Source organism: Protopterus annectens, chromosome 1.part1, assembly GCF_019279795.1.
Source record: "Protopterus annectens isolate FY-2018-M chromosome 1.part1, PAN1.0, whole genome shotgun sequence".
Lineage (NCBI taxonomy): Eukaryota > Metazoa > Chordata > Ceratodontiformes > Protopteridae > Protopterus > Protopterus annectens.
The window spans coordinates 959,086,640-959,111,217 of record NC_056726.1 but is presented as its reverse complement, the minus strand read 5'-3'; the positions used below and the strand labels follow the sequence as shown (position 1 = coordinate 959,111,217).

The 24,578-nt window shown below is 41.3% G+C and overlaps 1 protein-coding gene across 3 annotated transcripts in view; it reads right to left on the bottom strand.

Annotated features, from left to right (window-relative positions):
• TAF1B (TATA-box binding protein associated factor, RNA polymerase I subunit B) overlaps window positions 1-24,578 on the bottom strand; it is a 1,822,186-nt gene that overhangs the window by 689,819 nt on the left and 1,107,789 nt on the right. For all 3 annotated transcript variants that reach the window (XM_044079209.1, XM_044079201.1, XM_044079215.1), the window contains one exon: window positions 19,795-19,885. In XM_044079209.1, the coding sequence (XP_043935144.1) occupies window positions 19,795-19,885 (91 nt within the window). The remainder of the gene's footprint in view (window positions 1-19,794; window positions 19,886-24,578) is intronic.

The following is a 24,578-nucleotide window of genomic DNA, read 5'->3' as shown; positions in this document are numbered from 1 at the left end:
TATGCTTTCCCACCTGTTCTGCTGCATGCAGTAAATCCTGCATCTCTTTGAAATCAGGTTGATCTGTCTGAGGGATCATTTTCTGCTTTAACTGTGTAATCAAGTACTGCTGGTATTTTAGCATGTGGAATTGGCAGTTTAAGGCCCTCATGGCCAAAGTGGCAGACGTATACACTTTCTTCCCCCATCTTTCTAATGCTCTGGAATCTCTTTCAGAAGGTAGTGGATTCTTAGCAGTAGTGGCCTTAACCCCTTTGAGACCCTGGGAAATGGTTTTGGGGTCTGCAACAGGGCTTTTATATAGAAACTTATGAGAATCAGGAACTCGGTAGTATCTGTCTGGTTTAGCTGGTGCAAGAGGTAAGGAATCTGGGTTTAGACTAGATTCGGTGTAATCATCATCCAAAATGTCTAAAACTGGAGGAATTGCCAGGGGTCTATGCTGTGGAAGAAGAAGAAACTCACGGAGTCTTTTCTTAGAGTCAGAGTAATCTTGGCCTTCCCAGTGGAAGTGTTCCCTCATGGTGTATAAAGTTTCCCCAAAAGAGTAGTCTTCAGGGGGTGGAGACAGAGGGAATGGACTCTTCAGCATCTGAATCTTCATAAGGAGGGAAGGAATAATCCTGGTCCTCAGAGTTACCTGAGGAAATGGATGCTTGGTCAGAGGAAGGATAATCTTCCTCCAGTCTAGGCCTTTTGTCAGGAGGGGGTTGTGAATCCCTGATAAGGGTAATTAAATCCTCAGCCATCTTAAGCATCTGTTTTTTAGGCATAGGGGCCTGTGGGGGGGGGGGGTCTGTGGACCCGGTTTCCTAACTTTTAAGGGGGCTTTAAATTTAGCATAAGACTTAATAGAGACAGTTGTCGGTTTGAAGACACCTTCAGAAACCGAAGGCCTGTCCAAAATCTCCGGATCACTGTCAGGGTTGGCGTCCGAGGGGTGAGATGGAACCGGCTCCTGAGGCCCAGCTGATTTGGTCTGGGAGGCCATCAGAATTTCTAAATCAGCAGTAGTCAGGGGCTGCGTAGGCGCCTCGCTGAAAACCGTTGAACCGGCGGCAGGCCTTGTTGAGGCCTTGGTTGCCTGTCCTTATCCTTGCGTTTTTTAATCATTGCTGATGTCGGTTGCTCCGACGACATGCTATAGTTAAATTCTCTGCCAAAATAATGTCGGGCGAAATCTGCCCGACGCTTGATTGTATGTTTGTTGAACCTAGCACAAAACCGACAACCAGAGACGTCATGGTCTGGGCTTAGGCAAGGAATACAATAAGAATGAAAATCCTTATGAGGTATTTACTTCCCACAAGAAATGCAATTATTAACTTTGTCTGACATCGGTCTGAGGCAAGAAAAGTTTCCCCAATGGGGTACTTAGCTTTAGAGAAGACTTCGGGCTGAAATTCGATTCAAAAATCTCTAGAGCTAGCCAACCGGCACTTGCGAACTGCTTCTGCTTCGGGCACCGCGCGGCAAGAAAGACTGAAGAAAATAGCGTCGGCTGCCTCTTTTATCCCCCTGTCGCACTGATGTCAGGGAAGAAGCGACGACAACCGACGCAGGACCAAGACTTTGGGATTCACCGCCTGACAGCAGGATAACCCAAGTGTGATGACTGCAGCAGTATAACACGATGAACATCTGTGGTGTTGTCTGTCTTTAGTAGTAGTTGTCCTGGATGCAGCACGTCCTTGAAAGCTATAATCGCATTTTGTACAGCTAGCATCTCTTTTTGATTGATGTGAAGATGCCTTTGTTCTGCGGTCCACGTGCCCTGAATACATTTGCCTGCCATGTGTGCTCCCCAGGCGTAATCCGATGCATCTGTTTGCCAGTGTTTGCCTGGCTGTGGGTTGTGTAAAAGGCTGTCCCTTGTTGAGGTGACAAGCTTGAGCCCACCATTGAAACTCCTGTTGAAGGCAAGGGATTAGTGGTATAACTGTTTCCAAACTTTGACAGTGTTGAGACCATACATTCTTTAGGTACCATTGTAGTTTCCTCATATGCAGTCTGGCATATGGAATTAGTAGTATGCAGGATGCCATGTAACCCAAGGCCTGCAGAATTTTTCTTGCAGGCAGCTGGGTCTTTGTTGCCATCAATTGAAAGTACTGAGTCAGTTATCCTTGTTTGTCTGGCATGAGATAAGCTATCTGGGCCGTTGTGTTCAAGCTGGCACCCAGGAATATAATCTCTTGTGAGGGCACTAGTTTTGATTTCTTTTCGTTTACTGTGTACCCCAGGCAACTTAATAACTTTTTTACAAACGCCAGTTGCTTTAGAAGAATGTCCTTGCTCTCTGCTTGAATCAGGCAGTCGTCCAGGTACAGATAAATTTGAATTCCTTTCTGTCTGCAAAATGCAATTACTGGTGCCAGGCACTTTGTGAAGACCCTGGGCGCAGTAGATAAGCCAAAGGGCAGTGCAGAGAATTGATAGTGCATTGAACCAGCTATGAATCCGAGGTATCTTCTGCAGTTTTGTCTGATAGGGACATGCAGGTATGCCTCTTTGAGGTCCAAAGTCACGAGCCAAGCTTTCTTGCCCAGCACGGGAAGAAGCTGCTGTAATGTCAACATTTTGAATTTCGGAACATCCAGGTAAGTGTTTAGAGAAGAAAGATGCAGAATGGGCCTCCAGGCTTTGTCCTTTCTGGGTACCAGAAAGAGTCTTGAGTAAAATCCTTGTCCTTGCTCCTGTGATGGTACCTTTTGAATAGCTCTCATATCCATGAATGCTGTAATTTGTTTTTGAGCCTCTGCCCATTGATTTGGTGGCAGATTTGGCATTCCTTTTAACCTTGCCAGTGTGTGAAAGTGGAACCTGTAACCTTGAAATACAATGTTGAGAACCCATTTGTCTTTGGTGATCATTTGCCAATTGTGGTAGAAGAGTGCCAGTTTTCCTCCCAAGGAGGCTGCCAAGAAGGATTTGTTTGGCAGCTGTAGTGGGAAGTCATTTGAGCTGCTTTTTATATGGTTGTGGCCTGTCTTCCCCTTCTTTCTGGCCTGATGCAACCCATTGTCGAAGCCTGTAAGGACCTTGTGTTTGACCTCTACCTCTTGGACGTCTGTATCTTCCCCTTTGAGGTCTGTCTGTAATTGGAAAGGACCAATTCTTAGTTGGCCAGTTTCTGCTAAATCTAGGAGGCTGAACCTGTAAGAAATCCTTTACCGTTTGCATAGATTTTGCCTTATCCCCCATTTTCTTTAATACCTCTTCTGCCTTAACTCCAAATAACACATCCTTTTGCAAAGGTGCATCCAATAATTTTGCTTTAACATGATCTGGTAACGTATGTTCTTTTAACCAAGCATGTCTTCTAATGACAGAGCCTGTAACTGCTGCTCTGCAGGAGGCCTCTAGAGAATCAAAACCACATTGCAAAGTATGCTTTCCCACTTGTTCAGCTGCATGCAATAAATCCTGCATTTCTTTAAAATTAGGAGGATCTGGTTCTGGAAGCATTTTTTGTTTTAACTGAGACAGTAAAAATTGCTGATATTTTAGCATGTGAAACTGGCAATTTAAGGCTCTCATTGCTAAAGTTGCAGACGTATATACTTTCTTTCCCCATCTGTCTAATGCTCTTGAATCTCTGTCAGAGGGAACTGGATTCTTGGCTGATGAGGCCTTAACTCCTTTGGGTCCCTGAGAAATAGTTTCAGGGTCAGCGACAGGGCTTTTATACAGAAATTTATGTGAGTCAGGGACTCTGTAGCATCTGTCATGTTTAACAGGGGTTGGAGGTAAGGAATCAGGAATTAAGCTGGATTCAGTATACACATCATCCACAATATCTAACACAGGCAGAATAGCAAGGGGTCTGTAGGAAGTCTCTGAGCCTTTTCTTGGATTCTGAGTAATCCTGGCCTTCCCAGTGGAAATGCCCTCTCATGGTATGTAGGGTTTCCCCAAAGGAGTAGTCCTCAGGCGGTGAGGCTGATGGAATGGATTCCTCAGCATCAGAATCCTCATAAGGGGGGTAAAGAGTATCCTAGGTCTGAGGATGAATCAAAAAAGATGGACACCTGGTCGGATGAGTAATAGCCTGCATCCTGTCTAGGCCTTTTATCAGGAGGGGGATGGGACCCCCTGATCAGAGTAATTAGGTCTTCGGACATTTTGAGCATTTGTTTCTTAGGCATGGAGGCCTGTCCTGGAGAATGCTGTATTTGTTTCTTTGACTTTAAAGGAGGCTTAGGCTTAGCTGAGGGTTTAATGCTTAACTGAGTAGGTCTGAAGACACCCTCTGTAGCTATGGGTTGCTCAGCTACTCCGGATCCCTCTGAAAGGTTAGTCTTGGTAGGCTGAAGAGCTTGTGCGTCCGAAGGCCCAGCCATCTCCACATGGGAGTCAGAGGCGGCTTGTGGTTCTACAGAAGCGGTCGTCAGGGGTTGCGAAGGCGCCTCGCTAAAAACCGGAGAACCGGTGACTGGCCTAGAAGAGGCTTCGTCGTCAGTTTTGGGACTCGGATGCCTATCCTTGTCTTTGCGCTTTTTGTGTATTCCGGTCATTGGAAGTTCCGTTGGCATGGTATAATTGAATTTTCTACCAAAATAATGTCGGGCAAAATCAAACCGACGTTTAATAGTGCGCTTGTTAAACCTAGCACAAAACCAACAACCAGTAACATCGTGGTCAGGGCCTAGGCATGGGATACAATAGGAATGGAATCCTTATGAGGTATTTGCTTCCCACAAGAAATACAGTTATTAACTTTTACTGACATCGGTCTGAGGCAAGAAAAAGTTTCCCCAACGGGGTACTTAGCTTTGTAGAAGACTTTGGTTCTGGATTCGGAATGAAAATCTCAGGAGACGGCCGACCGGCACTTGCGAACTGCTTTTAATTCGGGCACCACGCGGCAAGAAAGACTGAAGAAAATGGCGTCGGCTGCATCTTATATACCCCTGTCACACTGACATCAGGGAGGAGGCGACAGTAACCGACGCCGGACCAAGACTTTGGAACTCTGGCCGACTGCGGGACTGCCTGATGGCAGGATAACCCAAGTGTAATGACTGCAGCAGTGTAACACGATGACCATCCAGAGGCCCAAGGACAGGGATCCAGATCATCTGGAATAGTTCTAGCTCAGGAGTCGGTGACATCATCTGTGCACATGATGGATTCCAGAGGGGCAATACCAGAGGCCTCGGACAAAGTCAGTGGAGTCAGAGCTGCAAAAACTCCTACACCAGACTTGTTGTCCTTGAGCCTAGTGGGGCTCTGACTGAAAGCCTTTGACCTCCATATTCCTTCTCTTTAGGGTATTCAATAACCTTTTTTTTTTTTTTTTGGTGGGGCATCCAGTGAAGACCTGGATGGTATCATGGTGGTTCTGGATACGATGCCCAGCTATTCCATACTGAGACGGTCCTCAAGAGATGTAGTTCTCTGTTTTATTGACTTTTTAGTCAACAAAGCACAATGGGAAAAAGAGGTAATATCATGCCCCTACACAAACGAAGTACCAGCTATTGAAGACTTTGTGTAGAATTTGTTTCCCACAGGTAATGCAATTATTACTTTTAATAACCTCTGACATTAGATTTCCCTGTCCTTAGGAAACAATATAAGAGCTGTACTGCTTTTATACTGTCCTACTATAATAAACAAACAGGCAAAAATTGTAAAAAAGATTTGTCCTAACAAGATACTTACTTGAGTACTCAAAGTCAGGTTGAACAGACCAAACTGATGTCACACTGAGGTATATGCACTGATATATTCACAAACTGCAACAGAAAGAACTAAAGACAGGGAAGATGGATGCTGATGTCAAAGTGGGAGGGTGTCTGTCTAGCTTGTAGAGGGAATGGTGCAAAGTTCTGCAAGTCAGTCAAGACACTGGGTCTTTTGGAGCAAAAGTTCAAAATATAAAAATTACTGAAACAGTGAGCCATATAAAAATTATCTTTTATTCCACTATGTACACACCTTTGTCACCCCACTCAGTCCCTCATGAGGTCATTTCTGATATATTTACCCCTCTTTACTAAAATATTCCCATCTGGCATTAATTTTCTCAACAAATACGTAAATTCTCCCTGACATTCAGTAGTCCTGCCATTCTTTTCCTTGACAACTTAAATCACAATTAACATCTCAAAACCAAACAGCATTTGCATTTATGAATAAACATTTTTGCAAAGGTGCACTAAGTCATTTACTATTACTGCTCCCACTTTTATTATTATATAAAAGTATTTATTTCTTTGTCTCTCCTCCTTAACAACACAATTCTGTAACATTTTTCCAGTCCCAATGTCTACTTCACTTGTCCTCCCTGCTCAGTCTTAGTTTATGTTCATTCATTCTCAATAATAAATCTTGTCAAGCAGGCATACAATATGAACTTGCTTTTCATCCACTGGAACACATCCTCATAAATTTGGGGTTTAAAATGTAACCCTCAATTTTTGCTTTTATTGTATTCATAGTTCTTTCATTTCCCTATCTCCTAATTACTCTGTATCCTGCTGGACCAAATTTCTGTTTAGTACCTTAATAATTTTCTTCCACTTATTCCAGGCAGGACCCTTCAAACATATTCAGAATCCCATGTGATTCTACAGTAGGACTATAAAAGCTGTAGAGTGGAATGTTGCCACAGTCGGATGAAGTCCTATGTTTGATGAAAGAGCTTACTGTGGTGTTCAATGTTTATTTTTTGTTTCTTAAAAGTGGTTTTATGTCTATTTTATCATGCTTGTAGAATTCTATGTTATAATTAACAATAAGCAGTTTCATTTTTGCTTCGTTGTGGGCCACTACTTTTTTAAGATCAATACTCTGAATCTTTAAATGTGTCACTTCATTAACATTTTAACAAAAACTTGTGGCTTTAAAAGTTCCTTCTGGTTAGTGTTTTCATTACTATTTTCACAGTCTTCTATCTTGGGTACCCCTCTCTTCATTTTACAACTCAGTACCAGAAGATTCACAGATTACTACTAAGCTAATAACCCGGGAGGGGTCTTTCTAAGTCTATTCAAGTTTTCCTGAAAGAATAAGGATGCCTTCTATCCAAATAGGACATTAAAGGCCAGGCATTTATAAGCTACCTCTGTCCATAAGGGACATGGGTGCCAGGCTCGGTGTAAATTTCCTCTTCTCCATCCACTGGTCTAGGTTGTGCTTAAAAAGTGGATAACAGACTAACTCAGCTTCACATGGATGAGAAGCCTGTTCCACAGGAGGGACAGTCTCTGGGACATGTATCTCTCTCTCCAGCATGTTCTAAGTGACAGACAAAATTCAAATCCACAAAACTTGTATTACTGCTACTGTTTGACTTAGGAATATGCAGGAGATTCATAAGTGTGGGATTTGCAGACACCTTGTACACGAGGCATAAATCACCTCTCAGCAACCTATAGGAGACTGAGCAGAGGGACAGGGCTTTAAGGCACTCTGCATACAGCAGGTGTTTTATGCCTTGTATTCTTTTTGTAAGGAATAAGGCAGGTATTTTATGCCTTATATTCTTTTTGTACGGAACCTCTGAGGTTGCTCTATTCGCTGCATATGCAATATGTACATACTGAAGGGGGCATCGTACTCTATGACTGGTCTGATAAGGGCAGAGTACAGTGGGATAATGACCTCTTTGGACCTAGGTGCCATGATGTTACTTACAAATTGCACAACATAAAAGGATTTCCTCACCATGATGGCCAAAGTAAGGCTACTGTCTACATGCGTATCCAGATCCCTGACAACTGGGTCAACTTCTAGGGGTGTATTATCAACATGGTAATTAGTTGGAATGGCAGACTTCTCAAAGGGTACAGCTATGCATTTCTTAGTGTTGTGTTTAAGACCATGACTTTGGCACCATTTGTTAGTCAGAGACAGGCCTTCTTGAAAAATGCTAGTGTCTGTAGGGGAGTCGATGATAACCTCCATCTTGCAATCATCTGCAAACTTAGTCCACCAAAAGCCATCAACATTTGCTTCCATTTCAGAAAAACAGATGCCAAAAAAGTATGGGCCCAGTACTGAGCCCTGAGGGACTCCCCTAGTTACCGGCCTCTTAAGGTCATAGGTGTGTACTAGGCTAATGGCCCTGGGGCCTTTACAAGTCTAGCCCATAGAAGTGCCTTGGCATTGTGCCGCCTATCTTTAGTTCCCAGTGCCTCTATCAAGTACAGCCACTAAAGTGATCCCCAGGGTGAACTTTCTATTTCCCATCCACTCATCAAGATTTCTCTTGAAGAGGGCTAATGAAGTGCTCAGCTTGACATGTATGGGAAGTCTATTCCAGAGCATGGGCAGTCTCTGGGTTATGAACCTGTCCCTCCAGCATGTCCTGTTGATTGTGGTAATGAGGTAGAAGTCTCTGGAGCATGTGGTGCGGTGGGATTGGGATTTCTTTAGATGTAGCATTTCTAACAGAGCTGGGTCAGACATAGCTTTTTAAGTCAAGCAGAGATCGCCTCTTAGTAGACGCTATGAGACAGAGAATAGCTGGAGTTTATTTTTTTGAGTCTGTCCATGTAGGACATGTGTTGAGGCCTAGGATCCTCTTCATGAGGTACTTTTGTGGCCTCTCCAGCTGTTGCAGGTATCTAGTGAGGTACATGCCAAATGGGGCATTATACTCTATAACTGGTCTAATGAGGGAAGAGTAGAGAGAAATGATGACCTCTTTGGTGGAGATGGCCTCATCTATTTTGACCTCCTGGGTCCTATCAATGAGCAAGTTGGCTATCCAGCGGGTGATAAAAGGGTACATACCTAAATCAATGAGCTTGTCTACAATGCCTGAATGAGGTATTGTATCAAAAGCCTTGGCCTGGTTGAAGTAAGCTGTGAGCACAAGCTTGTCTTCTTCCAGTGCTTTGGTGACTCTCTCAAAAATGAATAGGCATGACCTTCCTTTAACAAAACTGAACTGTGACGGGGCCATCATTTGTTGGTTACCTATGTGCTCAACTATCATGTCCATGATGATTCTTTCCATGGCCTTACATGCAAGTCTGGTCAGACTCGTGGCCTGTAGTTACCCGCATCAGTGGTGGACCTCCTTTCTGCAGAGGCATGACTGCAGCCATTTTCCATTCCTTGGGTACAAAAACTGATGGGCTCCAGCTGAAAAGTGATTTAAGTGGACCACAGAGGTTATGTTTCATGCTATTCATTCAACATCCTGGGATGTTATCGGGGACCATCAATGCAGTGTTTTTGGCCTTGGGAAGTACATTCATGACCTGTTTCACAGTAATGGTTGGGGATAGTGGTATGCATTACTTCCTTTCCACCATCGTGAGGTGGGGAATTTGAGTTGAACCTGTCAGCCAAAAGGTTGGCAATGGCATCCAGTTCAGATTGGGTGATGCCATTTACAATACGTTCTGCACATTTGTTGCGCATTTCCTCTGAGGTTATGAACATAATTGTAGAAAGTTTTTTGATTGTCCTTTACCCGAAAAATTATTTTTTCTTCAAATTTAGCCTTTGAAGTATTAATCAGTCCTCTTAGCTGTCTGTTTAGATTGGTAAGGGGGCTTTTAGTATGCAAGGCTTTTTCCTCCTACACTTGGTCAAGACTTTTTCTTATGTTGTATAACCGACTAATACTGCGATTCTACCAGGGTGGCTTGTCTTTTGAGTTTGTCTTATTCTTAATACAAGTGGGCATAGCTCACTCTATACAGCTATCAATATTGCTGTACAGAGATTTTGTAAATAGCTCAGCATATGCTATGGTTTTTACTGGGTTTGGTGAGTGCTTGTAATTTAGCCAAGGTGTTGCTTGGTAAAGAGAGGTTAACATTGGAATAGTTATTAAAGCTTTTTGGTTTTGCTGGAACCCTGGATTTCATTTTTATTTCAAGCAATACTGTCTTATGGATCAGACATGATGAGCGGAAAAGTACAGTTGTGTACACTTACCATAAATGTAGATGTTTGAGTGTATTCACTGTTGCAGTAATTACATTTGGGTAATCTGCTGGCAGGTTGCCCTCAGTCTGCCTGAATATCAAAGTCTTGGGTCCTGCGTCAGTTGCTGTCTCCTCTTCCATGACATCAAGTTGTCAGGGGTATAAAACATGCAGCCGACGCCATTTTATTCAGTTTTTCTTGCCCCAGATGTCAGGTGCCCCCCAAATGGGGAGCAAAAATATGTATATATAAATAAACAACAATATATATGTAAATGCACTTTTAGCAATATAAACTTTACCTTCATCTAAAAGCAAAAACACCACAAAGGCTTTAGAATATAGTGAAGGAAAGAGAAGTTCTAGAAGAAAAAGGGGGATGGCGGGTGGGTAACCCGGACTGCAACAGTGAATACACTCGAACATCTACATTTATGGTAAGTGTACACAACTGTACTATGTTCTTCATGTTGCACTGTTGCAGTCATTACATTTGGGTAGAGTCCCAAAGCTATGGATGGGAGGAAGGAACTAAATAGCATTAGGAGCGGCTATAAACTGCAGTGGCAAAGCTTGCCCTGGACTTAGAGAAGAGAAGCAAATGATAATGCTTTGGAAAAGTATGAACAGAGCTCCAAGTAGCAGCTTCTAGAATGCCTTTGGTTGGAACTCCTCTGAGAAAGGCTGCTGAGGTAGAGGCAGCCCTGGTGGAATGTGACCTGATTCACTTGGGTACTGGTTTACCATGATGGAAGTAGCAGAAACGAATGCAGTGGCTTATCCACTTAGAAATAGTCTGCTTTGATATAGCCTTCCCCTCTGATTCTGCAGCAAATGCCACCAGTAGTTGCTCAGACTTTCTTAGAGATTTGGTCCTGTTTACTTAGAATCTTAGTTGTCTGTGTACATCCAATGAATGCAGAATCCGCTCCCCCTTGTTCTGCAGATTTGGGTAAAATGTTGGCAGGTGAATAGTTTGGTTAAGAGCCACACTGGATACCACCTTAGGCATAAAGAAAGGATTGGTCCTGAGGGACACCCTGTCCGGGTAAAATGTAATAAAAGGCTCCACAGCCATTAGGGCCTGTAGTTCTGAAACCCTTCTTGCTGAAGTGATTGCCAAAAGGAAAGCTGTTTTCCAAGATAAAAACTTTATATCTGCAGTAGCTGCTGGTTCAAAAGGAGGCAGGGTGAGCTTTTCCAGCACAAAATTGAGGTCCCATGCAGGAGTTGGTGATGATTTGGGAGGACCTCAATTTTTGGCCCCTTTAAGATACTGTTTTAGCAGAGGATGAGAAAAGATGGGAGGCTCCGTGTTGTAATGAGCCGAGATAGCAGAGGCATGGATTTTTATTGAAGAAAAAGATAGGCCCTTGTCAAGCATCTCAGTCAAGTATTGTAAAATCTGAGGAATATTTGGTTTTGCTGTGTCCGTTCCTTGTGCTTGGTTCCAAGCACAGAATCTCTTCCATTTATCAGCATAAGATTTTCTAGTACTAGGCCTTCTGGCTTCCAAAATGACAGGTGTTGTTTGAATAATTACATGATCAGCCATGCTGCCAGGTTCAGAGTTTGGAGTGGAGTGTGCAGAATTTGATTGCTCTGTTGAGGCATTAGATGAGGTATTTGAGGCAAGTACTAAGGAGGGAGCTGAGACATATTCCTTAGAATTGGGTACCAGTGCTGGCAAGGCCAGTCCAGGGCAATTAGGATCATTTTTGTTTTTTCCTGTCTGACCTTTAGTAAGACCTTGGGGAGAAGAGGCAGAGGAGGAAAGGCGTAGACTTGATAGGTTTTTCCAACTGAAGGATAGGGCATCCACTTTCCATGCTTGTCTGTGATAAGTCCTTGTGCAGAATTTGTCCAGTAGATAATTTTGGGGAGAGGCAAAGAGATCTATGTCTGGGCTCCCCCATTTCTGTGTTATCATGCTGAAGACTTGTGGATCCAATCTCCACTCATGAGGGTCCATAAGATTTCTGCTTAGGTCGTCTGCCAGAGTATTTTGTTTTCCTGGCAGGAATTGAGCTTGAAGATGTACTTGGTAAGTCAAGGCTGTGTCCCACAATGCCATGGCTAGTCTGCAAAGGGGGTAGGACTGTGTACCCCCCTGCTTGTTTATGTACTACATAACTGTGGTGCTGTCCGTCTTTATCAGTAGTTGTCCTGGATGAAGTAAGTCTTTGTAGGCTGTCAGGGCATTATGAACAGCTAGCATCTCTTTCTGGTTGATATGCAGATGCATTTGGTTTGGGGTCCATATGCCCTGAATGCATCTCCCCGCCAGGTGGGCCCCCCAAGCATAGTCTGATGCGTCTGCAGTTAGGGTTTGGGTGGCAGGGTGTAGAGTGAAAGACAGTCCCTTGTTCTGGTGACATGTCTCTGCCCACCAAAGAAACTCCTGTTGTAGGCAGGGAATGAGAGGAATCATTGTTTCCAGACTGTGACAATGTTGACTCTATAAACTTTTTAGATAACATTGAAGTTTTCTCATATGCAGTCTTGCATATGGAATTAGTAGAATGTAGGATGCCATGAACCCCAAAGCCTGCAGAATTTGTCTTGCAGATAACTGTGTTTTTGTTGCCATCTGATTGAAGTATATAGTCAGCTGCCTTTGTTTGTCTGGCGTAAGGTAAGCCATCTGGGCAGTTGTATTCAAGCTTGCACACAGGAATGTAATTTTTTGAGAGGGTACCAGTTATGATTTCTTTTCGTTTATTGTGTACCCTAGGCATGTTAGAAGCCTTTTTACAAACGCCAGATGTTGAAAAAGAATGTCCTTGTTTTCTGCTTGAGACAGTCATCCAAGTAAGGATAGATTTGTATGCTTCTTTGTCTGCAAAATGCAATTACTGGTGTCAGGCACTTTGTAAAGACCCTGGGCGCAGTAGATAAGCCAAAGTGCAGTGCAGAGAATTGGTAATGCATAAAACCTGCCTTGAAGCGGAGGTATCTTCTGCACGATTCCCTTATTGGGATATGCAGGTATGCCTCTTTTAAGTCTAGAGTCATTAACCAAGCGTCGTTGCCCAGCATGGGCAGTAGCTGTTGTAAAGTCAGCATTTTGAAATTTGGGATGTTCAAAATCGATAAGTCCAGTATTGGACACCAGGCAATGTATTTTCTGGGTACCAGGAACAGTCTTGAATAAAATACTTGTCCTTTTTCCTGTTCTGGTACTGGTTGAATAGCCCCCATATCCTTGAGGGACGTAACTTGTTTCTGAGCCTCTGACCATTGATTTTGTGGCAGATCTGGCCAACAGTTTGGAATTGGCAAAGTATGGAAATGAAATCTGTACCTCTGGGAAACTATGTTTAGTACCCACTTGTCCTGGGTAATTAGCTGCCAATTTTGAGCATGAAGTGCTAATTTTCCCCCCAAGGGGGCTGCCAAAAGATAAGTGCTTCGTGATAGTAGAGGGAAGTCATTGAGACTGCTTACTGTAGGGTTGTGCTTTGTTTCCTCCAGATTTGGAGGTAGAGGCGCCCCATTGCTTTGACCTGTAAGAACCCTGTGATTGGTATCTAGAGCCTTTTGAGCGTCTGAATTTGCCTTGTGAGGCTCTGTTGGACACAGAAAAGGACCAATTTTTAGTAGGCCAGTGCCTACTGGATCTGGGTGGCTGCACTTTTAAGAAATATTTTACAGTTTGCATAGATTTAGCTTTGTCTTCCATTTTCTTTAAAACCTCTTCTGCCTTATTACCAAACAAAGTATCATGCTGTAAAGGTGCATACAACAATTTAGCCTTAACATGATCAGGCAGATTTTGCTCCTTGAGCCAGGCATGCCTTCTAATCACAGATCCAGTAACTGTGGCCCTGCAAGAGACTTCCAAGGAATCAAAACCACATTCCAAAGTATGCTTTCCAACCTGTTCTGCTGCATGCAATAATTCCTGTAATTCTTTATTTTACGCACAATCAGAAATAAACATCATTTTCTGTTTCAATAAGCCCATAACATGCTGTTGATATTTAAGCATATGAAACTGGCAGTTTAAGGCCCTAATTGCCAAGGTTGCAGACGTATAAATCTTCTTTCCCCATCTATCCAGCACCCTGGAGTCTCTATCAGAGGGGGTAGTATTTTTGGCTGTAGAGGCCTTTACACCTTTGGGACCCTGTGAGATAGTTTCAGGATCAGCAGCAGGATTTTTGAAAAAAAATTTGTGGGAGTCAGGAACCCTGTAATATCTGTCTGGCTTACTAGGAGCCGGAGGTAGGGAATCAGGAGTCATGCTTGATTCCGAAAACACATCATCAACAATGTCTAATACAGGAGGTATAGCCAAAGGTCTATGCTGAGGAAGAAGGAAATCCCTAAGCCTCTTTTTTGATTCAGAGAAATCCTGACTCTCCAGTGAAAATGTTCCCTTAAAGTATGCAAGGTTTCTCCAAAAGAATAATCCTCAGGAGGAGAAGCAGATGGGATGGATCCTTCTGCATCTGGATCCTCATAGGGTGGTATAGAAAATTCCTGATCAGAAGAGGAATCAGAAGAAATAGAAACCTGATCTGAAGATTCATAAACAGTGTCTTGCCTAGGCCTCTTAGCAGGGGGGTTGGGAACCCCTCATCAAGGTAATTGTCCTCAGCCATTTTGATCATCTGTTTTTTAGGCATAGGGGCCTGAGCATGTGGCTCATGCGTCGGTTTTTTTAGACTTAGAAGTTGTTTTTGAAGCTGGCGTAGGTTTTCTATAGAAATGTTGATGCCTGAAAACACCCTCAGAAACTGGTGCCTACTCAGTGGCTCTGGACCCATCTGAGGGAGAGACACCTGCGGGTACAATACTCTGAGAATCTCGCAGCATACCGGACTCCGCATGGGTCTTGGTAGAGGCCTGCAACTCAAAAGTAGCAGGTATCAGGGGCTGCGAAAGCGCCTCAATGAGTACCGGTGAACCGGCGACTGGCTTAGGGGAAGTTTCGTCGTCAGTTTTGGACCTCGACGGTCTGTCTCTTGAGTTTTTCTTTGCGTTTTTTGTGAACTCCAGTAGCCGGATTGCTATCTGAGGACATTTCAGGGTAATTAAATCTGGATCCAAAATATTCCGAATCAAAAATATACTGACGCTTAATAGTGCGTTGGTTAAATCTAGCACAAAACTGACAGCAAGGCACGTTATGTTCTGGGCCTAGGCAAGGAATACAGTACAAATGAAAATCATTTATGAGGTATTTGCTTCCCACAAGTAATGCAATTATTAACTTTTACTGACATCGGTAAGGAGCAAAAAAAAAGTTTCCCCAACGGGTTACTTAGCTTTAATTGAAGACTTCGGTTCTGAAACTCAAATGTGAAAATTTCAGGAGTCGGCCAACCCGGCACTTGTGAACTGCTTCTGCTTTGGGCACCGCTCGGCAAGAAAGACTGAATAAAATGGCGTCGGCTGCATGTTTTATAACCCTGACGACCTGACGTCATGGAAAAGGAGACAGCAACCGACGCAGGACCCAAGACTATGATATTCAGGCCGACTGAGGGAAACCTGCCAGCAGATTACCCAAATGTAATGACTGCAACAGTGAAACACGAAGAGCACCATTACACTGAGTGAGGAACATCGTGCCCCACCCCGTTCGTGAGTATAAGGTCAAGGATGTTTGTAACCCAGGCAGGAGAATGAACCAACTGTTCCGGGATGTTTGTATTAACATATTTTAGGAATTGCTGGGCTTATGCATTAGAAGTGGTGTAAGATTCCCAGTCTATACAGGGGTAGCTGATATCCCCATGAATATCGGACTGGGTTGAACAGTGAGGGATTCAAGTACATTGAGATAAATAGTATTAGTTTTCTGGGACATGGAGGGCCTACAGCTTGCAAGGATATGGCACTAGACTCCTGTTTATGGTGAGATGCACACTACTATGGATGTGAGGCTGGTTTTAATACAGACAGACTCCTCCAGCTTTGGCTCCTTTCTGTGCAGTAGCTGGTCTAAAGGTGCGAAAGGCATTACAACTTTGTATTGCTGGGGTACTCTTTGTGACATTAAACCATGTCTCCATTACTACACAGAAGTCTACACTCTAAAAGGAGAGGAAGTCTTGCAGGGAGTGGAGTTTCTTGTTAAGATTTCAAGCACTGGGCAGTACCACTTTCAGATATTCCTTTATAATTTCAGTTAAGTCAGGAGACTTAACAGTTTGGCATTGCCTAAAAAAGGCACTAAGGGGGTGGAAAAAGTATTTGCCAATATCCGAAAGCCTAGAGGTGATATGTGCAGACCATCCATAGCAAAGCAAAATAGTCAGTCAACCATGTATTCCCAGGCCGTCAAATACTGTACCTCACTGGACTGACACCAGAAGCTAAGCCAGTTGTTAAAATAAATCATTTTCTGTTGGTAACACGGCATCATCCTTAGAAAAGGTAGTATGCTGCTCAGTGTTAGTTTCATACCTGCTTGAGACACTTAATCAGCAAGCTTGATCGTGTCTCGCTTCATATAGTCATGGGAGGTACATCTCAGGTCATTACCACCCAACATGGACAATGAGAGAATCACACCAGTACATGTGGTTCAATGACCTGAGTGCCTGTGTGACTTGATGGATCCTAGTCCAGGAAAGGCAGCTTCCTGTGACTCTCTCCTTAGTCTGGTGAGGGAGACATTGGCGTGCCTCACTACAGAATCATCAATGACCAGGAAATTTGGCTGTGCACTGGTTTGCCTTAAGGGCTTAGCAATAAAGCCACAGGATACAATGTTACTATGTGTAGCTGTTGGTGGTCTTTTAAAGGAGTGTTTATATGATGGCTGAGGACCCATTTTTTTTGATTGTGCTGTAAAGGAAGTCTTAGTATTTTAGGAAGGTTACCTTTAAGTACCTCAACATAAGCAGTTTTAGGTCTAGGGTCTTTACTTGTGCAGGAGGCATGGTGCAAGTGCCACTGACAACTTCTATAGGATTAGTTTTCATTGTATGAGAGAATTTTACCTCCAGTGTTAAAATGTATCTTACACCTCTCACATGCTTTGTTTTATTAAGAATAAGTGGGTTATCAGTGTACAGGATGCAATTGCTACAATGCGTCAGAATACCCATTTCAACCACACTAGCCACAGAAAGAGTCAGGAATCCATGGCAACTAATCTACTAGGGAGGAGTGAGGGAAATTTAAATACTGAACAGGTCAATAAAGCAAGGAACTTGACGAGCAACGCTCAGCTATGCACAAACTAGACACTTTAGTAGTTAAAAAAAAAATTGTGTAGGCAGTAAGGTATTTTAAGGGAAACTTACACTGCAAAGGATCAGCATCTACATAGATTATAAAACTAAGACACTTTTAGAATAACAGACACAATGAGCCTTCAACCAGCAATTTCCAGCTCAGAAGGGCATAGGCTATATTCTCCTGTCACAAGAGTGTTGATCACAAACCTTCTTAATGTAAAATAACTAGTTTGGAGCCCAAGTGCTTAAACCAGAACAAAGACACTTTTAAAATACCATACACAATAAGCCTTGCCAGCTCAAAAGGGTGTAAGCTACCTCTTCTGCCACAACAGTGTATATCACAAACCTTCCTTAACTAAGATAATTTGGAGCCCAAGTGCTTAAATCAGAACCAAGAGTCTTAGAATAACAGTTACAATGTAATCAGACTACTAAACAAGCCGTAATAAAGGCATCAGATTAAATGCAAATCAACACTAAGAGCAGAAATACAGTAAACGCAGCTGAATAAAGTATTTTTTTTTGTAAGTGGGAGGTAGAAACAGAAGATAATTCAATTTTAAAAGACTAAGGTAAAGGGCCTTTCCAGCTGATTTCTCAGTTCTCAGTAGAATAAGCTCGTAAGATTAGACTGGAAGGAGTGTCCAAAATCAGATTTATAGTAGGGGAAGGCAACTCAAAATTTACCAACTTTAAAAGCACAACACTGGCAGGGGAGGTAGGTGGGAAAACAAATACAGGCAGAGATCAGCAATAGTCAGGCAGAGAACAGCAAGTCAAACAAGTACTACAGCTAAATAAAGTTGCCACTAAATATTTGTAGTTAAATGAAGAATGCTATTTCCCAGCTCCTCCCACTAATTAGCTGGATGTTATTCAATGTCTGTAAAAGAATTCTGTTCTAACTGATCCTAGCCAAAACCTATTAAAACTCAAAAAAGAACAAAAAACTTAAAACAAACCAAAATGCAATACAAGAAAAAGATAAAAAATAGAAGTAACCAAACCTTAAATGAATAACTCCAATCCTGAACTACTGACTGCATTGTGAATTTAGCCATACCAAAGCTCTCTCTCTCAAATTTTGGGCATTTTTAACGCAATTTGCTTTACTATGTCTTCTTTTCCCATGTTTCATACATTCTCATATCACATCTTGCAGACAAATGTTCTTCTTTCCAAAATAAAACACATTTTCGGTTGCCAGCAGTAATGAATTATTCACTCATTGTTAACGAACTACATTTGCCCATAACTATAAAAATAAAATGTAAATACTGAAAATTATACAGGCAAAAATCTGCCCAATGTTTACCTTCTTTTCTTACATCAAATTCTATCAACAAAATACTCAAAAGAAAATGTCAGATAATGTTTCTGTCCTCTGGTATATCAATGCCCTCGTATCCTAGACATACACAGCCAATGGTTGTAAAACTCCTTCCCCAAACATATCAGCTGTCAAGGATTCCATCATAGGGATATACTGCATCCTTAAGGATATTCTTCCGTCTATTTCTATACTGGTTCTTCACGTTTGTCTCGCAGCACCGGCAAAGGATTTCCTTAAACTGATAATTTTGCCATGATGAGAGTTTCTCTTGCTATTGCTATTGCCTTCGTGTCATCATGCAAACCCGTCCTTCAAATTGCACTACTCAGAATGTCACCAGTTAAGCTCTCTGCCCTTTTAACACCTGGCAAACATTTGCCAACTTCCACTCCCACATGTCCCTGAATGCCACTCCTCAACTCCCCCAATGACTTTCTTGTGGATCAGGGGCATTCATGAAATCAAGTAATACCTCATCAGATAAATTTCTTTCTGTGAATTTCCACTACTTCCACTTCCAATAACTCTTCCTGTATCTTCCACATCTTCTTCACTACTGACTTACCAGGTGTTTCAGCCATAATTAGAAATGCATCAAACAGTACCCATTCTAGTAGAATAGGAAATTCTCCTTGATTTTCTGGTCAAATTTCTCCTGTGTATAAGGAACCAATTCAGGTTCCCCTTGAAAACAGTGGGTTGAAGTCAGTAAGGAAAAAGTAAACAGATAAACAGACATACAGTGGGAAACAAAAAAAAAAATATCAGAAAACAATGAAGACATCTGTTACAAGACTTTTTGCAAGGTAATGGTCATGCTCAAGAATATTTAACACAGTGAATTGAAGAACATTAGTTTATCTACAGTGTTTTTCTTAGTTCTAATGTGTTATTTTATTAACAATGCTCAAACTGCAACTGATATTAAGCTACTTGTATCCTGAAAACAATTTTTATGTCACTTAAAAGCATATGAAATTATTTACAACACTGCCTTGTACTGGTGTGTCACAAAGTGCCTAGTATACACAGATGTTTTTTCTGACTTGATACTGATGATGTCTAAAGCTTTGCCTTCTGAAATAAATCTGATTTGATGTGCAATTAATTTCAGTAATTTCATTGTAAATTGGTCTGTGCAGTATTATTCTCTGGTTCAACACTTTACTGGACATTTTCTTGTTTCTGAGGAGCTTTTGTCTCTGCTTCACTAATGCAACAGGGCCTGTTATATATTGTGTTTCACCTATTTAACAAAATGTTATAACCAAAAGGAAATTAAACTTGGCACCCAAGAAAACACATACAGCTTTGCATAGCATGAAAATTGTATCAGAATTGTCATCAAAAGGAAGCAGGGTAAAATTACCTGGCTACATCTTCCTCCATTTTTCTCTCTGCTTCCCTAAGACAAATTTTCATAATCTTGTACCACTTGCGAAAAATAAAGCAATTGCTACCTGTACAAAAACAAAGTTAAATTCAGCCATAAAAATTTTATGGTAACTACATCTTCACATATTCATTAATTACTATTCATCTTGAACTGTACACCTCTTGGCAGATGTCTCTCGTTTTTATAACCCCTTGCTTTTGATAATGGCACCTCCCCTCTTTGCCTTCTGCACCTTCACAGACCTCTTTTCTGTTCTCATCTGCCTTTCATAAAGCCATTTTTCTTCTATTCAGTCACATATTTTTTGTCTGTTTAAACACTTTTATTAAATTATCACTTGTGACATAAGCACATTTAAATTTATATAAAAGTAATCATATTTACAATTTCACATTTACAAACATTATATATCAAAAATATTGTTGTATGGCATACAATCAAAGCAACAATAAATTGTTCAAGCCCTACCTTCTCTTAAACCTCATCCCTCCAACAAAACGTTTTTCTGCATGTACTGTTCCCATAGTTTTCATTTTGTCTATTTACTCCTACCCTTTGCTAAAGATCCCACTTCCTGCTCTTTTATCTCTGTTCACTACTCTGTATTACCACACACTTCCACAGTCTTAACTTTTACCATTTTCCGATTCATACCAATCTATTTTGTTCTTAAGTACCTTAGTACCCTCACCTCGCAACCTTTAATTCCTATTATCTAGTCAGGTTGTGGCCATCATTCCACCCCCCTCACTAATACTCTCTCTTTCTTCAGCAGAGAGGCCCATTCATGTACTAAAAGTGAAAGTCTTATTAGAGGTTAACTGAACTGCGACAATAATGCCTCTATTGTTTGTAAATAAATAAATGCCAGAAGGCAATGAGATGTAGTTGGCAGCATACTTCTGCTGTTTTTACTTCTTCAAATATGCAAAAAAAAATACTAACCTCTCCTTCACCATGAGCCTCCTATCTCTCATTCCCCACAAATTAAATAATGACTTAAATGCAAAGTTACTCTTATGTTGCAAAATATGCGGTTGCAAAAATGTGGGTCTCTTTACAGTGCTATAGCTAATGAAACTGCTGAGTGACTAACGTGTCTAGTATATTCTGTACCCTGATTCTGTACCAAATGCTGAACACCTTACAAAACATCATTATGTTGTACTATGTCTAGCTACTCATTACCAAAATTATCAACTAATGATCTCTGTTACTGAATACATTTAAATATTGTCTTTAAAGATTTTCTTCTGAAACTGCCTCTGTAAATAGCTATCACCCATCTGAATACCCTAGTCAGTAAAACACACAACTTAATAGTAAAACACAAGTCAGAAGGAAAACAAAGCACAGAAACAGTAGTGGTTTGCTCTTTTACATGTTGCATTTCAGGTATTTTATTACTGGGAAATCAAAATATACACAAAGCATTAGACGGAACTTTGAAACTATGATTTGTTCTTTCTGGTGTCAAGTTACAAGAAACAATTTGTATCTGTACGGCTTTAGGATGATTTACTGAAGCCCTTTCTGCAGAAGACATTAATGGTGTGAATACCTGAAGAGCCACTTCTTGAAAATCAGACTAGACAAAAATAAAGTATTTTGTTTTGGGGAAGGCAAAGATCTCGACATTTCTATCCAGAGTGAGAGCCCTACATGATTCACTTTGAAAAATTCTCAGGGGTCTCTGCATCTTGAAATAAACTAACTGGATGTTCACAACAGTGCCATTTCATTTAAGAGGTTCTGACCAAGTGGTCTTCAGCTAAATGAGATTTAGTCAAATTGAAACAATTCCCTTTTGTGTAATAATTTGCTTTTCCCAGTCTTTATATCTAAAGCTGGCAAGATACAGTAAAGGCTTATTTGAGGTGCATTTGGCAGCCATATTTCTGCAGTTTTTACTTCTTTAAATATGCAAAAGAACTAACCTCCTCCACCATGACCCTCCTTGTCTCTCATCCCCACAAATTAAATAATGACCCAAATGCAAAACTACTCCTGTAATTAATTCCTTAGAAAGTATGCATGCTCAGCAACCCTATCCAGGGTGGAGAAAATGTTTACCTATAAAGCCACTAACTCCTGAAAGGAATTGAATAGGAAACATCACTAACACCCGATAAAAGTATGCAGGCAATCATTTCAAGCTGTTAACACGTGTACTGTAGACACACAGAAAACAGTCAAGACCTAAGTGCCCATCAATGCTTTAAAAGCACTTCATTCTGCCATACTTGTGTCTCAGTGTGTGCAAGAGATAGTCAAATGTCTAACAGCCTTTAAAGCTAAGTTAGCTACTTGCCACTGTTCTACGGTGATTCAAACTGGCCACTGTTATGTTCTAACACATGACTAGAGCTTAACAGGGCTGAGAGATGCTTAACAAAACTTGTATTGAGTACCCTTTTACCAGACAAGTGTTTAAAGATGTCTTTGTCCTGATTTTAGAGTGTAACAGAGAAGCTCCATATTAAAGGAGGAACTCCCTTCTTCTTAACTATAAGAAGTATCTCCCACAAGTTCCAATTCAAACTAGAACTTAAACACTACCTACTAAAGTCCTGGTCCTGTCCTTGCCTAGCTCCAACATGACATCCTACAGCTTTTCTTCCTATCTCTAGTTTCTTACTATAATTATTTTCTGTTTTTTCAAATTGATATCAATTCAGTATACCTATATTTTGTTCTTGTAAGGATTTTTGCATATGGTTTGTCCTGCTGTTATTGTACTTGTACTGCTGAAACTAATTCATAACTGTATAATATAGAGGATTTCATCTTATGTATAAGATCTTGTTTAATATAACTATTATAATTTTAGTGCTCTCTTGATTAACTATAATTGTATTTGGAGCTTTTCTCCTCAGGTCTCCACTGAAAATGGGTCTCTGGCTCAGACGGACTAACCCGGCTAACAAATTACAATAAATAAAATATACTACAACATTGTTGGGATCAAACCCAATAATTTTCAATATAATGAATGCTTTGTTATCCTGCATTTATCAAGCAGAGCACAATATATGCTGTTGATAGTTGTGTTGTCTTGGATGGTTACCCATGTCATAACCTCATTTGTGTTCCGGTAACAATACCTTCTCTACAATTCACTGTTGTTAATGATGTGCTAAGGACTAAAGTTACAGTTGACATGTAAATACTACATTTGAATGTCCTCAGCCTCCTGCTTAATTACTGCTGACACATGCACCAGTCCTCTTCGCAGTTACAGGACTGTCTGCACACACATTCATGTTTTGTTTTGGAATTATGTTAATGGTGAGGGCTTTTTTGTTACTAAACCTACAATGCCTGAAGCTTTCCTCCCTAGGCTTCAAGAGGAAATGACTTCAGTCAAACTGGAACTCAGTCAAAATACATACATAACTCATTTTTACTACTACTACTTAGGAATTCTGAGTGACACATGACAGAGATAGGGTTGCCCACCTTTTTCTGTGTCTGAAACTGAACAGAGGCTATACCCTAGCACCACTCCTAACACCACACCCCCCCCCCTTTCCCTGTATTCTCCACCCACATCCACTCCCATTCTGTGATACAATTTAGTTTGGGTAACTTATTTTTCCCTGATCACATTGCATTAGAGAACTTAATTTAAAAAAAAACACACCAGTATTCTGTTTGTTTTCTTAAACAGAATACCGTAGTTTAGACAATGTTTTCCAGACTACCATATAACTGTTCTAAATTCCTGTTCTAGTCCAGAAAAAATCTGGATAGGTGGAAAGGCCAGGCAGAGATGCAGTAGTTTTACACCATGCATTCAACTTCCATGCTTTTTCTGAGGAGTACTCATCAGGTCAATAAATAATCACACGGCTGAAAAGCATACCTTCTTAGACAGAGCTGAATAAAACAAGTCCACTACCAAAATCAGTATGAACTGACATTCAGGTTGCACAGTAGGTGTCTGGAAGGTTATCAAATATATTACTTACATGAAAAACTAAGCCCATAGAAATACTCTCATCTACTTACCCTGAATCACTTACTAGCTGCACACACAATTATTTTTACAAACCTGACAACTGCCCATTACTATCAAATCTTGTTGAACCCTACTGAAATCTAACTTCCCTTAGGTCTGCTGATAAAATACTCTTCAGGATTACCAAAGCACAAAATTCATATGGCAACTCCTTGTACTTCCATATTATCGCCAAACAATGGAATTCTATTCTGCAACATATTCTGTCTATTAACGATACACATACATTTAAGCTTACCCTTAAGGAATTGTTTGCTTGTGTCTTTCGGCTTTTCCCGGTTAGGGGTCGCCACAGCGGAACTCCGGTCCGCTGATTGGCAGTTGAATTTTACGTACCGGCTTGCCAGGCCTGACGCACAACCTTCAAAGAAGGTACGCCCATTCACGCATGTCTCCACGCAGAAGACGCTCTAGCTGAGAATAGAACCGGACAGCGTCTTACTGTGAGGCGACAACGCTACCGCAGCACCACCACCGTGGGTAAGCTTACCCTTAAGGAATATTTCTCAGAATACAGACTTTGTTCCTGTTACCACCCAGGCTAATCATTTCAACCCACAATGATTCCAACTCCTTTGCTCATATTGCTCTATACCTCCTTACACTTAAGCCTTCTTACACTCAAAATATAACTTGTTTAAAAAAAAAAAAAAAAAGTATGCTAAAACTGTTGTAATTCTTGCTAACTTTACAGACACCTTGTATTTGAATCTTCTAATTTAAATGAGATATGCAT